This window comes from Cherax quadricarinatus, chromosome 16, assembly GCF_038502225.1.
Source record: "Cherax quadricarinatus isolate ZL_2023a chromosome 16, ASM3850222v1, whole genome shotgun sequence".
NCBI classification, from domain to species: Eukaryota; Metazoa; Arthropoda; class Malacostraca; order Decapoda; family Parastacidae; genus Cherax; species Cherax quadricarinatus.
In genome coordinates this window covers 23,060,642-23,078,087 of record NC_091307.1, presented here as the reverse complement: position 1 = coordinate 23,078,087, position 17,446 = coordinate 23,060,642, and the positions used below count along the sequence as shown (strand labels likewise).

Genomic DNA, 17,446 nt, shown 5'->3' with positions numbered 1-17,446 from the left:
CTTCAATGTAAACACTTGATCTACACATCCCCTACCCACTCTGAAACCTCCTTGCTCATCCGCAATCCTACATTCTGTCTTACCTCTAATTCTTTCAGTTATAACCCTACCGTACACTTTTCCTGGTATACTCAGTAAGCTTATTCCTCTATAATTTTTAGTCTCTTTTGTCCCCTTTCCCTTTATATAAAGGGACTATACATGCTCTCCGCCAATCCCTAGGTACCTTCCCCTCTTTCATACATTTATTAAACAAAAGTACCAACCACTCCAACACTATATCCCCCCCTGCTTTTAACATTTCTGTCATGATCCCATCAGTTCCAGCTGCTTTACCCCCTTTCATTTTACGTAATGCCTCACGTACCTCCCCCACACTTACATTCTGCTCTTCTTCACTCCTAAAAGATGGTATACCTCCCTGACCAATGCATGAAATTACTGCTTCTGTTTCTTCCTTAACATTTAAAAGTTCCTCAAAATATTCTTGCCATCTACCCAATACCTCCATCTCCCCATCTACTAACTCCCCTACTCTGTTTTTAACTGACAAATCCATATTTTCCCTAGGCTTTCTTAACTTGTTTAACTCACTCCAAAATTTTTTCTTATTTTCATTAAAATTTCTTGACAGTGCCTCTCCCACTCTATCATCTGCTCTCCTTTTGCACTCTCTCACCACTCTCTTTACCTTTCTTTTACTCTCCATATACTCTGCTCTTCTTATAACACTTCTGCTTTGTAAAAACCTCTCATAAGCTACCTTTTTCTCTTTTATCACACCCTTTACTTCATCATTCCACCAATCACTCCTCTTTCCTCCTGCTCCCACCCTCCTATAACCACAAACTTCTGCCCCACATTCTAATACTGCATTTTTAAAACTATTCCAACCCTCTTCAACCCCCCCACTACTCATCTTTGCACTAGCCCACCTTTCTGCCAATAGTCGCTTATATCTCACCCGAACTTCCTCCTCCCTTAGTTTATACACTTTCACCTCCCTCTTACTTGTTGTTGCCACCTTCCTCTTTTCCCATCTACCTCTTACTCTAACTGTAGCTACAACTAAATAATGATCCGATATATCAGTTGCCCCTCTATAAACATGTACATCCTGGAGCCTACCCATCAACCTTTTATCCACCAATACATAATCTAATAAACTACTTTCATTACGTGCTACATCATACCTTGTATATTTATTTATCCTCTTTTTCATAAAATATGTATTACTTATTACCAAATTTCTTTCTACACATAGCTCAATTAAAGGCTCCCCATTTACATTTACCCCTGGCACCCCAAATTTACCTACTACTCCCTCCATAACATTTTTACCCACTTTAGCATTGAAATCCCCAACCACCATTACTCTCACACTTGATTCAAAACTCCCCACGCATTCACTCAACATTTCCCAAAATCTCTCTCTCTCCTCTACACTTCTCTCTTCTCCAGGTGCATACACGCTTATTATAACCCACTTTTCACATCCAATCTTTATTTTACTCCACATAATCCTTGAATTAATACATTTATAGTCCCTCTTTTCCTGCCATAGCTTATCCTTCAACATTATTGCTACTCCTTCTTTAGCTCTAACTCTATTTGAAACCCCTGACCTAATCCCATTTATTCCTCTCCACTGAAACTCTCCCACCCCCTTCAGCTTTGTTTCACTTAAAGCCAGGACATCCAGCTTCTTCTCATTCATAACATCCACAATCATCTCTTTCTTATCATCTGCACAACATCCACGCACATTCAGACTTCCCACTTTGACAATTTTCTTCTTCTTATTCTTTTTAGTAATCTTTACAGGAAAAGGGGTTACTAGCCCATTGTTCCCGGCATTTTAGTTGACTTTTACAACACGCATGGCTTACGGAGGAAAGATTCTTATTCCACTTCCCCATGGATATAAAAGGAAAATTAATAAGACCAAGAACTATTAAGATAAAATCAAAGAAAACTCAGATGAGTGTGTATAAATAAATGTGTACATGTATGTGTAGTGTGACCTAAGTGTAAGTAGAAGTAGCAAGACATGCCTGTAATCTTGCATATTTATGAGACAGACAAAAGACATCAGCAATCCTACCATCATGTAAAACAATCACAGGCTTTCATTTTACACTCACTTGGCAGGACGGTAGTATATCCCTGGGTGGTTGCTGTCTACCAACCTACTACCTACAATATTTACACCACAAATTGCCCTTAGACAGGACATCTCCACTGCCTCCAACCGTCTCCTCGCTGCTGCATTTACCACCCAAGCTTCACACCCATGTAAGAGTGTTGGTACTACTATACTTTCATACATTCCCTTCTTTGCCTCCATAGATAACATTTTTTGACTCCACATATACCTCAATGCACCACTCACTTTTTTTCCCTCGTCAATTCTATGATTAACCTCATCCTTCATAAATCCATCCGCCGACACGTCAACTCCCAAGTATATGGAAACATTCACTTCTTCCATACTCCTCCCCAATTTGATATCCAATTTTTCTTTATCTAAATCATTTGATACCCTCATCACCTTACTCTTTTCTGTGTTCACTTTCCACTTTCTACCTTTACACATTCCCAAACTCATCCACTAACCTTTGCAATTTTTCTTTAGAATCTCCCATAAGCACAGTATCATCAGCAAAAAGTAACTGTGTCAATTCCCATTTTGAATTGGATTCCGCAAAATTTAATCCCACCCCTCTCCCGAACACCCTAGCATTTACTTCCTTTACAACCCCATCTATCAATATATTAAACAACCATGGTGACATTACACATCCCTGTCTAAGACCTACTTTTACTGGAAAGTAGTCTCCCTCTCTTCTACACACCCTAACCTTAGCCTCTCTCTCTCTCTCTCTCTCTCTCTCTCTCTCTCTCTCTCTCTCTCTCTGTCTCTGTCTCTGTCTCTGTCTCTGTCTCTCTCTCTGTCTCTCTCTCTGTCTCTCTCTGTCTCTCTCTGTCTCTCTCTGTCTCTGTCTCTCTCTCTCTCTGTCTCTCTCTCTCTCTGTCTCTCTCTCTCTCTGTCTCTCTCTCTCTCTGTCTCTCTCTCTCTCTGTCTCTCTCTCTCTCTGTCTCTCTCTCTCTCTGTCTCTCTGTCTCTCTGTCTCTCTGTCTCTCTGTCTCTCTGTCTCTCTCTCTCTCTGTCTCTCTCTCTCTCTGTCTCTCTCTCTCTCTGTCTCTCTCTCTGTCTCTGTCTCTGTCTCTCTCTCTCTGTCTCTCTGTCTCTCTCTCTGTCTCTGTCTCTCTGTCTCTGTCTATCTCTCTCTCTCTCTCTCAAGTCGGCTGTCTCCCACTGAGGCAGGGTGACCCAAAAAAGAAAGAAAATCCCGAAAAAAGAAAATACTTTCATCATCATTCAACACTTACACCACACTCACACATTATCACTGCTTTTGCAGAGGTGCTCAGAATACAGCAGTTTAGAAGCATGTATGTATAAAGATACACAACATATCCCTCCAAACTGCCACTGTCCTCATAAAAACTCTTTACAGCATTTAATAACTTACCACCTATTCCATATACTTGCAACATCTGCCACATTGCTCCTCTATCCACTCTATCATATGCCTTTTCTAAATCCATAAATGCAATAAAAACTTCCCTACCTTTATCTAAATACTGTTCACATATATGCTTCAATGTAAACACTTGATCTACACATCCCCTACCCACTCTGAAACCTCCTTGCTCATCCGCAATCCTACATTCTGTCTTACCTCTAATTCTTTCAATTATAACCCTACCATACACTTTTCCTGGTATACTCAGTAAACTTATTCCTCTATAATTTTTACAGTCTCTTTTGTCCCCTTTCCCTTTATATAAAGGGACTGTGCATGCTCTCCGCCAATCCCTAGGTACCTTCGCCTCTTTCATATATTTATTAAACAAAAGTAGTAGGTAAATTTGGGGTGCCAGGGGTAAATGTAAATGGGGAGCCTTTAATTGAGCTATGTGTAGAAAGAAATTTGGTAATAAGTAATACATATTTTATGAAAAAGAGGATAAATAAATATACAAGGTATGATGTAGCACGTAAGGAAAGTAGTTTGTTAGATTATGTATTGGTGGATAAAAGGTTGATGGGTAGGTTCCAGGATGTACATGTTTATAGAGGGGCAACTGATATATCAGATCATTATTTAGTTGTAGCTACAGTTAGAATTAGAGGTAGATGGGAAAAGAGGAAGGTGGCAACAACAAGTAAGAGGGAGGTGAAAGTGTATAAACTAAGGGAGGAGGAAGTTCGGGCGAGATATAAGCGACTATTGGTAGAAAGGTGGGCTAGTGCAAAGATGAGTAGTGGGGGGGGGGGGGTTGAAGAGGGTTGGAATAGTTTTAAAAATGCAGTATTAGAATGTGGGGCAGAAGTTTGTGGTTATAGGAGGGTGGGGGCAGGAGGAAAGAGGAGTGATTGGTGGAATGATGAAGTAAAGGGTGTGATAAGAGAAAAAGGTAGCTTACGAGAGGTTTTTACAAAGCAGAAGTGTTATAAGAAGAGCAGAGTATATGGAGAGTAAAAGAAAGGTGAAGAGAGTGGTGAGAGAGTGCAAAAGGAGAGCAGATGAAAGAGTGGGAGAGGCACTGTCAAGAAATTTTAATGAAAATAAGAAAAAATTTTGGAGTGAGTTAAACAAGTTAAGAAAGCCTAGGGAAAGTATGGATTTGTCTGTTAAAAACAGAGTAGGGGAGTTAGTAGATGGGGAGAGGGAGGTATTAGGTAGATGGCGAGAATATTTTGAGGAACTTTTAAATGTTGAGGAAGAAGGAGAGGCAGTAATTTCATGCACTGGCCAGGGAGGTATACCATCTTTTAGGAGTGAAGAAGAGCAGAATGTAAGTGTGGTGGAGGTACGTGAGGCATTACGTAGAATGAAAGGGGGTAAAGCAGCTGGAACTGATGGGATCATGACAGAAATGTTAAAAGCAGGGGGGGATATAGTGTTGGAGTGGTTGGTACTTTTGTTTAATAAATGTATGAAAGAGGGGAAGATACCTAGGGATTGGCAGAGAGCATGTATAGTCCCTTTATGTAAAGGGAAAGGGGACAAAAGAGATTGTAAAAATTATAGAGGAATAAGTTTACTGAGTATACCAGGAAAAGTATACGGTAGGGTTATAATTGAAAAAATTAGAGGTAAGACAAAATGTAGAATTGCGGATGAGCAAGGAGGCTTCAGAGTGGGTAGGGGATGTGTAGATCAAGTGTTTACATTGAAGCATATATGTGAACAGTATTTAGATAAAGGTAGGGAAGTTTTTATTGCATTTATGGATTTAGAAAAGGCATATGATAGTGGATAGAGGAGCAATGTGGCAGATGATGCAAGTTTATGGAATAGGTGGTAAGTTACTAAATGCTGTAAAGAGCTTTTATGAGGATAGTGAGGCTCAGGTTAGGGTGTGTAGAAGAGAGGGAGAATACTTCCTGGTAAAAGTAGGTCTTAGACAGGGATGTGTAATGTCACCATGGTTGTTTAATATATTTATAGATGGGGTTGTAAAAGAAGTAAATGCTAGGGTGTTCGGGAGAAGGGTGGGATTAAATTATGGGGAATCAAATTCAAATGGGAATTGACAGTTACTTTTTGCTGATGATACTGTACTTATGGGAGATTCTAAAGAAAAATTGCAAAGGTTAGTGGATGAGTTTGAGAATGTGTGTAAAGGTAGAAAGTTGAAAGTGAACATAGAAAAGAGTAAGGTAATGAGGGTGTCAAATGATTTAGATAAAGAAAAATTGGATATCAAATTGGGGAGGAGGAGTATGGAAGAAGTGAATGTTTTCAGATACTTGGGAGTTGACGTGTCGGCAGATGGATTTATGAAGGATGAGGTTAATCATAGAATTGATGAGGGAAAAAAGGCGAGTGGTGCGTTGAGGTATATGTGGAGTCAAAAAACGTTATCTATGGAGGCAAAGAAGGGAATGTATGAAAGTATAGTAGTACCAACACTCTTATATGGATGTGAAGCTTGGGTGGTAAATGCAGCAGCGAGGAGACGGTTGGAGGCAGTGGAGATGTCCTGTCTAAGGGCAGTGTGTGGTGTAAATATTATGCAGAAAATTCGGAGTGTGGAAATTAGGAGAAGGTGTGGAGTTAATAAAAGCATTAGTCAGAGGGCAGAAGAGGGGTTGTTGAGGTGGTTTGGTAATTTGGAGAGAATGGATCAAAGTAGAATGACATGGAAAGCATATAAATCTATAGGGGAAGGAAAGAGGGGTAGGGGTCGTCCTCGAAAGGGTTGGAAAGAGGGGGTAAAGGAGGTTTTGTGGGGGAGGGGCTTGGACTTCCAGCAAGCGTGCACGAGCGTGTTAGATAGGAGTGAATGAAGACGAATGGTACTTGGGACCTGACGATCTGTTGGAGTGTGAGCAGGGTAATATTTAGTGAAGGGATTCAGGGAAACCGGTTATTTTCTTATAGTCGGACTTGAGTCCTGGAAATTGGAAGTACAATGCCTGCACTTTAAAGGAGGGGTTTGGGATATTGGCAGTTTGGAGGGATATGTTGTGTATCTTTATACGCATATGCTTCTAAACTGTTGTATTCTGAGCACCTCTGCAAAAGCAGTGATAATGTGTGAGTGTGGTGAAAGTGTTGAATGATGATGAAAGTATTTTCTTTGTGGGGATTTTCTTTCTTTTTTGGGTCACCCTGCCTCGGTGGGAGACGACCGACTTGTTTAAAAAAAAAAAAAAAAAAAAAGTACCAACCACTCCAACACTATATCCCCCCTTGCTTTTAACATTTCTGTCATGATCCCATCAGTTCCAGCTGCTTTACCCCCTGTCATTCTATGTAATGCCTCACGTACCTCCCCCACACTTACATTCTGCTCTTCTTCACTCCTAAAAGGTTGGTATACCTCCCTGGCCAGTGCTTGAAATTACCGCCTCCCTTTCTTCCTCAACATTTAAAAGTTCCTCAAAATATTCTCGCCATCTACCTAATACCTCCATCTCCCCATCTACTAACTCCCCTACTCTGTTTTTAACTGACAAATCCATACTTTCCCTAGGCTTTCTTAACTTGTTTAACTCGCTCCAAAATTTTTTCTTATTTTCATTAAAATTTCTTGACAGTGCCTCTCCCACTTTATCATCTGCTCTCCTTTTGCACTCTCACCACTCTCTTTACCTTTCTTGTACTCTCCATATACTCTACTCTTCTTATAACACTTCTGCTTTGTAAAAACCTCTCATAAGCTACCTTTTTCTCTTTAATCACACCCTTTACTTCATCATTCCACCAATCACTCCTCTTTCCTCCTGCCCCCACCCTCCTATAACCACAAACTTCTGCCCCACATTCTAATACTGCATTTTTAAAACTATTCCAACCCTCTTCAACTCCCCCACTACTCATCTTTGCACTAGCCTACCTTTCTGCCAATAGTCACTTATATCTCACCCGAACTTCCTCCTCCCTTAGTTTATACACTTTCACCTCCCTCTTACTTGTTGTTGCCACCTTCCTCTTTTCCCATCTACCTCTTACTCTAACTGTAGCTACAACTAAATAATGATCCTATATATCAGTTGCCCCTCTATAAACATGTACATCCTGGAGCCTACCCATCAACCTTTTATCCATTAATACATATTCTAATAAACTACTTTCATTACGTGCTCCATCATACCTTGTATATTTATTTATCCTCTTTTTCATAAAATATTTATTACTTATTACCAAATCTCTCTCTACACATCTCAATTAAAGGCTCCCCATTTACATTTACCCCTGGCACCCCAAATTTACCTACTACTACCTCTATAACATTTTTACCCACTTTAGCATTGAAATCCCCACCCACCATTACTCTCACACTTGATTCAAAACTCCCCACGCATTCACTCAACATTTCCCAGAATCTCTGTCTCCTCTACACTTCTCTCTTCTCCAGGTGCATACACGCTTATTATAACCCACTTTTTACATCCAATCTTTATTTTACTCCACATAATCCTTGAATTAATACATTTATAGTCCCTCTTTTCCTGCCATAGCTTATCCTTCAACATTATTGCTACTCCTTCTTTAGCTCTAAACTGTATTTGAAACCCCTGACCTAATCCCATTTATTCCTCTCCTCATATAAGTATATAGTACAATTTATTAATGTCATTGTACAAAACAGGAAATTTTATTTGAGTTTTCGTTAATTTAATGAAATGTCTTTTTGATCTTCATAATTAACAGTGTTCACTGTTGAGCTGGTGGGCAAGCAGGTCAAAGTTTCAACGGATATGGCTATCTTCATCACCATGAACCCTGGCTATGCTGGCCGTTCGAACCTACCTGATAATCTGAAGAAGCTGTTCCGTTCCCTGGCAATGACCAAACCTGACCGACAGCTTATTGCTGAGGTCATGCTCTTCAGTCAGGGCTTCAGATCAGCCGAAAAGCTTGCTAGCAAAATTGTTCCTTTCTTTAAGTAAGTAATATTAAATAGTTTTGTTAGTTATATATGTACAGTATATTTGTTATTGAATTCTTGTCTTCTGTATCTATTTTTTTCTCATTTGTTTTTTTGCTGCTTTTCTATTATGTTTTTTCTTATTTTTTCCCCCTCTTTCTTCAAAATTTTGTTTCTTGTTTTTCACTGATGATCTCTCTCTATAATACTCAGGCTATGTGATGAGCAGCTATCCAATCAGTCTCACTATGATTTTGGTTTGCGAGCCTTGAAATCTGTGCTTGTGTCTGCTGGTAATGTTAAACGTGACCGTATTCAGCGAATCAAGGAGGGTTTGAGGAGTCGTGAAGATGCACTTATTGATGAGGGAACTATAGCAGAGAACCTTCCTGAGCAAGAGGTGTGTGTTAAGCAGTTTTGTTAATCATAAATTTTGTTTGTATTGTTTTCTCCTTTTGTAATGTTATAAGATTACTGTATAACCCTTGCCTTAAATATCAGTGTATGATAAAACTCATTTGGCATTCCTCCAACAGATTTTGATTCAGAGTGTATGTGAGACCATGGTTCCAAAGCTTGTAGCAGAGGACATACCATTGCTATTCTCTCTACTGTCAGATGTATTCCCAGGCATTGAGTATACTCGTGCACAGATGACTGGACTAAAGGATGAGATTAGGAAGGCAAGTATTGTATGATTTAATTATAGAAACTAGTTTGAAAGGCTGTTTAACTTTTTTTTACCTCTATGGCTCTCTTGCCAAGGCATGACCTATTAAATTTTTTTTTTTATTAACACTTCGGCCATTTCCCACCAAGGCAGGGTTGCCCAAAAAAGAAAAACTTTCATCATCATTCACTCCATCACTGTCTTGTCAGAGGCATGCTTACACTATGGTTATAAAAGTCCAATATTAACACCCCTCCTTCAGAGTGCCGGCACTGCTTCTCATCTCCAGGAATCAAGTCTGGCCTGCCAGTTTCCCTGAATCCCTTCATAAATGTTGCCTTGCCTACACTCCAGCAGCACATAAAGTCCTGAAAGCCATTTGTCTCCATTTGCTCCTAACACACTCATGCACTCTTGCTGGAAGTCCAAGCCCCTTGCGCACACAGCCTTTATCTCCTCCCTCCAACTTTTCCTAGGCCGACCCCTACCCCGCCTTCCCTCCACGACAGATTTATACACTTGAAGTCATTCTATTTTGTTCCATCCTCTCTACACGTCCAAACCATCTCAATAACCCCTCCTCAGCCTTCTGGATAATAGGTTTGGTAATCCCGCACCTCCTCCTAATCTCCAAACTATGGATTCTCTGCATTATATTCACACCACACATCGGCCTCAGACATGACATCTCCACTGCCTTCAACCTTCTCCTTGTTGCAATATTCACAACTCGTGCCTCACACCCATACAGGAGCATTGGTATAACTATGTTCTCATACATTCCTCTCTTTGCTTCATTAAATTCAGAGGTTAGTACTGAGTAACATTTCAAGATGTGCCATCCATGTAGTTCAAGGAGCAATGAGATTCTAAGACATTGAAACTTGTTAATTTCACTCCAGGTGTGTGCTGAACAGTTCCTGATCTGTGGAGAAGGAGAAGAACAAGGAGCTCATTGGATGGAGAAGGTATGTTACAATTCTTGGAAATCTTTTGACTAATAAATGTTTGATTAGCCCTGTTTAAAATATCACAGCAGTATCAGAAGATTAATAATTCAGTATTAATCCAAAAGGTAGTGGAATGAAATTCTACGAGGAGAGATGCAGTTTTATTAATTTTATTTTATGTAGCAGTTCGAACTATTTACATTTGATAATGAACGTTAATTTAATTACCTTCCAGATATGCCTTTCAAGATTTTTTTTTTAAGTTATTAGACCATGATTTGGTTGGTTACTACCCCTCATCAGTGTTAACAATTTAATCATAAAATTTATTTTTTATATATATAGACAAAGCACAGATATTAAGTACGATTTGATGAATACTAAGCATAAAATGATCACACACCCTCATCTTTTGCATTCAAAGAATGCATGCCACGGTTCTTATTTTAATGCTGGTATTGCTTAAACACTGTTGGTCTCCCAAACAGTGGTTAGTAAAACCAGTGGTAACAAAAAAGTTATCTGAAACCTTTCATTCTTTGACTTGCAAAATGAGAGATGCGTTTTAATAATGTTTTCTTCTTTGGGCCACCTTGCCTTGGTGGGAGACTGCTATTGTGTTAAAAAAAATAGAAGCAGTAGCATTGTTGGGAAATATTCGTTACTTAGTTTTACAGAATAATGCGTTTCCAACTCCAAATTTTAAGACAGGTACTATCCCTATAATATTTGTGTATTAGCAATATGATAAACATTACTTAGGGTTCACACAATCGTAATGACACGATTGCAAACAAACCATAGTAAGGGTGGGGATTGAACTCGTGGCGAGCGAGTCATAAAACTCCAGGCCAGTGCATAAGCCACTGGGCCAGCTGGCTAGAGTAAGATTCATCCAGCTAGGTATATTTATACACCCTAGGTATATAGGTATGAGCGGAGACGAATGGTTTTTGGGACCTGACGAGCTGTTGGAGTGTGAGCAGGGTAATATTAGTGAAGGTATTCAGGGAAACTGGCTATTTTTATATAGCCGGACTTGAGTTCTGGAAATGGGAAGTGCAATGCCTGCACTTTAAAGGAGGGGTTTGAGATATTGGCAGTTTGGAAGGATGTGTAATAGGACAGTATATATATAATTGGGGCCCTGATATTATATTCTATATGGAGTTATATTATTTCAGGTCACTTTTTATATTATATCTTTATATATGCGTGTATGCACCTGGAGAAGAGAGGAATGTAGAGGAGAGAGAGAGATTTTGGGAGATGTTAAGTGAATGTATAGGAGCCTTTGAACCAAGTGAGAGAATAATTGTGGTAGGGGACCTGAATGCTAAAGTAGGAGAAACTTCTAGAGAGGGTGTGGTAGGTAAGTTTGGGGTGCCAGGTGTAAATGATAATGGGAGCCCTTTGATTGAACTTTGTATAGAAAGGGGTTTAGTTATAGGTAATATATATTTTAAGAAAAAGAGGATAAATAAGTATACAAGATATGATGTAGGGCGAAATGACAGTAGTTTGTTGGATTATGTATTGGTAGATAAAAGACTGTTGAGTAGACTTCAGGATGTACATGTTTATAGAGGGGCCACAGATATATCAGATCACTTTCTAGTTGTAGCTACACTGAGAGTAAAAGGTAGATGGGATACAAGGAGAATAGAAGCATCAGGGAAGAGAGAGGTGAAGGTTTATAAACTAAAAGAGGAAGCAGTTAGGGTAAGATATAAACAGCTATTGGAGGATATATGGGCTAATAAGAGCATAGGCAATGGAGTCGAAGAGGTATGGGGTAGGTTTAAAAATGTAATGTTAGTGTTCAGCAGAAGTTTGTGGTTACAGGAAAGTGGGTGCGGGAGGGAAGAGGAGCGATTGGTGGAATGATGATGTAAAGAGAGTAGTAAGGGAGAAAAAGTTAGCATATGAGAAGTTTTTACAAAGTAGAAGTGATGCAAGGAGGGAAGAGTATATGGAGAAAGAGAGAGAGGTTAAGAGAGTGGTGAAGCAATGTAAAAAGAGAGCAAATGAGAGAGTGGGTGAGATGTTATCAACAAATTTTGTTGAAAATAAGAAAAAGTTTTGGATTGAGATTAATGAGTTAAGGAAGCCTAGAGAACAAATGGATTTTTTTTTTTTTTTTTTTTTTTTTTATCACACCGGCCGATTCCCACCAAGGCAGGGTGGCCCGAAAAAGAAAAACTTTCACCATCATTCACTCCATCACTGTCTTGCCAGAAGGGTGCTTTACACTACAGTTTTTAAACTGCAACATTAACACCCCTCCTTCAGAGTGCAGGCACTGTACTTCCCATCTCCAGGACTCAAGTCCGGCCTGCCGGTTTCCCTGAATCCCTTCATAAATGTTACTTTGCTCACACTCCAACAGCACGTCAAGTATTAAAAACCATTTGTCTCCATTCACTCCTATCAAACACGCTCACGCATGCCTGCTGGAAGTCCAAGCCCCTCGCACACAAAACCTCCTTTACCCCCTCCCTCCAACCCTTCCTTGGCCGACCCCTACCCCGCCTTCCTTCCACTACAGACTGATACACTCTTGAAGTCATTCTGTTTCGCTCCATTCTCTCTACATGTCCGAACCACCTCAACAACCCTTCCTCAGCCCTCTGGACAACAGTTTTGGTAATCCCGCACCTCCTCCTAACTTCCAAACTACGAATTCTCTGCATTATATTCACACCACACATTGCCCTCAGACATGACATCTCCACTGCCTCCAGCCTTCTCCTCGCTGCAACATTCATCACCCACGCTTCACACCCATATAAGAGCGTTGGTAAAACTATACTCTCATACATTCCCCTCTTTGCCTCCAAGGACAAAGTTCTTTGTCTCCACAGACTCCTAAGTGCACCACTCACTCTTTTTCCCTCATCAATTCTATGATTCACCTCATCTTTCATAGACCCATCCGCTGACACGTCCACTCCCAAATATCTGAATACGTTCACCTCCTCCATACTCTCTCCCTCCAATCTGATATTCAATCTTTCATCACCTAATCTTTTTGTTATCCTCATAACCTTACTCTTTCCTGTATTCACCTTTAATTTTCTTCTTTTGCACACCCTACCAAATTCATCCACCAATCTCTGCAACTTCTCTTCAGAATCTCCCAAGAGCACAGTGTCATCAGCAAAGAGCAGCTGTGACAACTCCCACTTTGTGTGTGATTCTTTATCTTTTAACTCCACGCCTCTTGCCAAGACCCTCGCATTTACTTCTCTTACAACCCCATCTATAAATATATTAAACAACCACGGTGACATCACACATCCTTGTCTAAGGCCTACTTTTACTGGGAAAAATTTTCCCTCTTTCCTACATACTCTAACTTGAGCCTCACTATCCTCGTAAAAACTCTTCACTGCTTTCAGTAACCTACCTCCTACACCATACACTTGCAACATCTGCCACATTGCCCCCCTATCCACCCTGTCATACGCCTTTTCCAAATCCATAAATGCCACAAAGACCTCTTTAGCCTTATCTAAATACTGTTCACTTATATGTTTCACTGTAAACACCTGGTCCACACACCCCCTACCTTTCCTAAAGCCTCCTTGTTCATCTGCTATCCTATTCTCCGTCTTACTCTTAATTCTTTCAATTATAACTCTACCATACACTTTACCAGGTACACTCAACAGACTTATCCCCCTATAATTTTTGCACTCTCTTTTATCCCCTTTGCCTTTATACAAAGGAACTATGCATGCTTTCTGCCAATCCCTAGGTACCTTACCCTCTTCCATACATTTATTAAATAATTGCACCAACCACTCCAAAACTATATCCCCACCTGCTTTTAACATTTCTATCTTTATCCCATCAATCCCGGCTGCCTTACCCCCTTTCATTTTACCTACTGCCTCACGAACTTCCCCCACACTCACAACTGGCTCTTCCTCACTCCTACAAGATGTTATTCCTCCTTGCCCTATACACGAAATCACAGCTTCCCTATCTTCATCAACATTTAACAATTCCTCAAAATATTGTCAGTTAAAAATATTGTCAGTTAAAAATAGGAGAGGAGAGTTATTAAATGGAGAGTTAGAGGTATTGGGAAGATGGAGGGAATATTTTGAGGAATTGTTAAATGTTGATGAAGATAGGGAAGCTGTGATTTCGTGTATAGGGCAAGGAGGAGTAACATCTTGTAGGAGTGAGGAAGAGCCAGTTGTGAGTGTGGGGGAAGTTCGTGAGGCAGTAGGTAAAATGAAAGTGGGTAAGGCAGCCGGGATTGATGGGATAAAGATAGAAATGTTAAAAGCAGGTGGGGATATAGTTTTGGAGTGGTTGGTGCAATTATTTAATAAATGTATGGAAGAGGGTAAGGTACCTAGGGATTGGCAGAGAGATGCATAGTTCCTTTGTATAAAGGCAAAGGGGACAAAAGAGAGTGCAAAAAATATAGGGGGATAAGTCTGTTGAGTATACCTGGTAAAGTGTATGGTAGTTATTATTGAAAGAATTAAGAGTATGACGGAGAATAGGATATCAGATGAACAAGGAGGCTTTAGGGAAGGTAGGGGGTGTGTGGACCAGGTGTTTACAGTGAAACATATAAGTGAACAGTATTTAGATAAGGCTAAAGAGGTCTTTGTGGCATTTATGGATTTGGAAAAGGCGTATGACAGGGTGGATAGGGGGGCAATGTGGCAGATGTTGCAGGTGTATGGTATAGGAGGTAGGTTACTGAAAGCAATGAAGAGTTTTTATGAGGATAGTGAGGCTCAAATTAGAGTATGTAGGAAAGAGGGAAATTATTTCCCAGTAAAAGTAGGCCTTAGACAAGGATGTGTGATGTCACCGTGGTTGTTTAATATATTTATAGATGGGGTTGTAAGAGAAGTAAATGCGAGGGTCTTGGCAAGAGGCGTGGAGTTAAAAGATAAAGAATCACACATAAAGTGGGAGTTGTCACAGTTGCTCTTTGCTGATGACACTGTGCTCTAGGGAGATTCTGAAGAGAAGTTGCAGAGATCGGTGGATGAATTTGGTAGGGTATGCAAAAGAAGAAAATTAAAAGTGAATACAGGAAAGAGTAAGGTTATGAGGATAAAAAGATTAGGTGATGAAAGATTGGATATCAGATTGGAAGGAGAGAGTATGGAGGAGGTGAATGTATTCAGATATTTGAGAGTGGACGTGTCAGCAGATGGGTCTATGAAAGATGAGGTGAATCATAGAATTGATGAGGGGAAAAGGGTGAATGGTGCACTTAGGAGTCTGTGGAAACAAAGAACTTTGTCCTTGGAGGCAAAGAGGGGAATGTATGAGAGTATAGTTTTACCAACGCTCTTATATGGGTGTGAAGCATGGGTGATGAGTGTTGCAGCGAGGAGAAGGCTGGAGGCAGTGGAGATGTCATGTCTGAGGGCAATGTGTGGTGTGAATATAATGCAGAGAATTGGTAGTTTGGAAGTTAGGAGGAGGTGCGGGATTACCAAAACTGTTGTCCAGAGGGCTGAGGAAGGGTTGTTGAGGTGGTTCGGACATGTAGAGAGAATGGAGCGAAACGTAATGACTTCAAGAGTGTATCAATCTGTAGTGGAAGGAAGGCGGGGTAGGGGTCGGCCTAGGAAAGGTTGGAGGGAGGGGGTAAGGGAGGTTTTGTGTGCGAGGGGCTTGGACTTCCAGCAGGCATGCGTGAGCGTGTTTGATAGGAGTGAATGGAGACAAATGGTTTTTAATACTTGACGTGCTGTTGGAGTGTGAGCAAAGTAACATTTATGAAGGGGTTCAGGGAAACCGGCAGGCCGGACTCGAGTCCTGGAGATGGGAAGTACAGTGCCTGCACTCTGAAGGAGGGGTGTTAATGTTGCAGTTTAAAAACTGTAGTGTAAAGCACCCTTCTGGCAAGACAGTGATGGAGTGAATGATGGTGAAAGTTTTTCTTTTTCGGGCCACCCTGCCTTGGTGGGAATCGGCCAGTGTGATAATAAAAAAATAAAATATATGCTTCTAAGCTGTTGTATCTGGGTGCCTCTGCAAAAACAGTGATTATGTATGAGTGAGGTGAAAGTGTTGAACGATGAAAGTATTTTCGTTTTGGGGATTTTTTTTCTTTTTTAGGTCACCCTGCCTAAGTGGGAGATGGCCGACTTGTTGAAAAAAAAGGTGTATTTATGCACCATGGGTCCCATTGTGACCACAAATGCAAGTTTTTGTAGATGACTCTCCGACCAGCATTGCTGTGATGAACTGTAGCTCAGGTCCCCTCAAAGCCATCGTCATGTCTAGAGTTCGTCACAGCCACATTGGCGGGATGTTCATCTGTAAACACTTGCATTTGTGGTCACAGTGCTAACCTTCCTATGGTGTATAAATATATCTAAATAGATGAATCTTCTTGTAGCCAGCTGGCCCAGTTGCTTATGTACTGGCCTGGAGTTTTGATTCACTTGCTGCGAGTTCAATCCCCACCTGTACCGTGGTTTGTTTAACATGCTCATTCGTGTTTTATCTTATGTTTGTCAGTATCATGTGAGCTTTTCTAATAATTTTTGAATGGTTAATGACTTGGGATTTACTTTTATTCTGCCTACTTAACTGCTACATTATTAATTTACATATTTACTTCTGACAATACACAGAAATTAGCTTTTTTTATTCCACCTTATTCAAAAAGTAATAATTTTCAAAGTGGTGTAAAATATAGTTCAAGCCCCTTTTACTTTCATTAAAATAACAGTAATACTTATACTTTACATGGACATTTTTTCCTGTACATGCTTTACTTCTGTGCTATCTTTAGTCATTTTGGTTCCTACTTGTGTGGTACTTCTTCATCCTGAATGTTGCAACTTTACATATTGAATGGGTACAGTTCTTTTTCTGGACTTGTTTATTCCCTCTAGTACATTAAATAATGTTTGCTATCTTCCAGTTGCCTGTTTTCTTTTAGGTGGTAGAAGGTACATAGTGTATTTGTATGTTTTAAGGATTGTAAGAGTTTTCTGGTGTATGGTTTCTAATGTTTTCAAGGCAAACAGATAGACCTAATTATGACTTACAACGGGTGCAGTAAGTTAAGGCACCTGAGTATGAGCATAATGTAAGGGTGCATATACTGCACAAGTTTTAAAGGTTTTGATAATCGCAATTTAAATTTATACGCAGTAGTAAAGTAATGATATCAAGAATGTCACAGTATTGTGGCTGGAACAATTTTGATTATATAGGAGTCATTTTGCATCTACATTTATTGTCAAGTTCACAGTGGATTTTAAAAATTTTTCATGGTCAGTCTTGCTACAGTTTGCACACGTAGTTTGATATTCAGTTATAGTTCACTACTAATATTAGGTAAACTATTGCATTTAATTGGTGTTTAATATTGTAT

General features: G+C 40.0%; 1 protein-coding gene across 6 annotated transcripts in view; it reads left to right on the top strand.

Annotated features, from left to right (window-relative positions):
* Dhc64C (dynein heavy chain, cytoplasmic) overlaps window positions 1–17,446 on the top strand; it is a 177,622-nt gene that overhangs the window by 63,006 nt on the left and 97,170 nt on the right. For all 6 annotated transcript variants that reach the window (XM_053776935.2, XM_053776939.2, XM_053776938.2 and 3 more), the window contains 4 exons: window positions 8,235–8,469; window positions 8,665–8,851; window positions 8,988–9,134; window positions 10,024–10,089. In XM_053776935.2, the coding sequence (XP_053632910.1) occupies window positions 8,235–8,469; window positions 8,665–8,851; window positions 8,988–9,134; window positions 10,024–10,089 (635 nt within the window). The remainder of the gene's footprint in view (window positions 1–8,234; window positions 8,470–8,664; window positions 8,852–8,987; window positions 9,135–10,023; window positions 10,090–17,446) is intronic.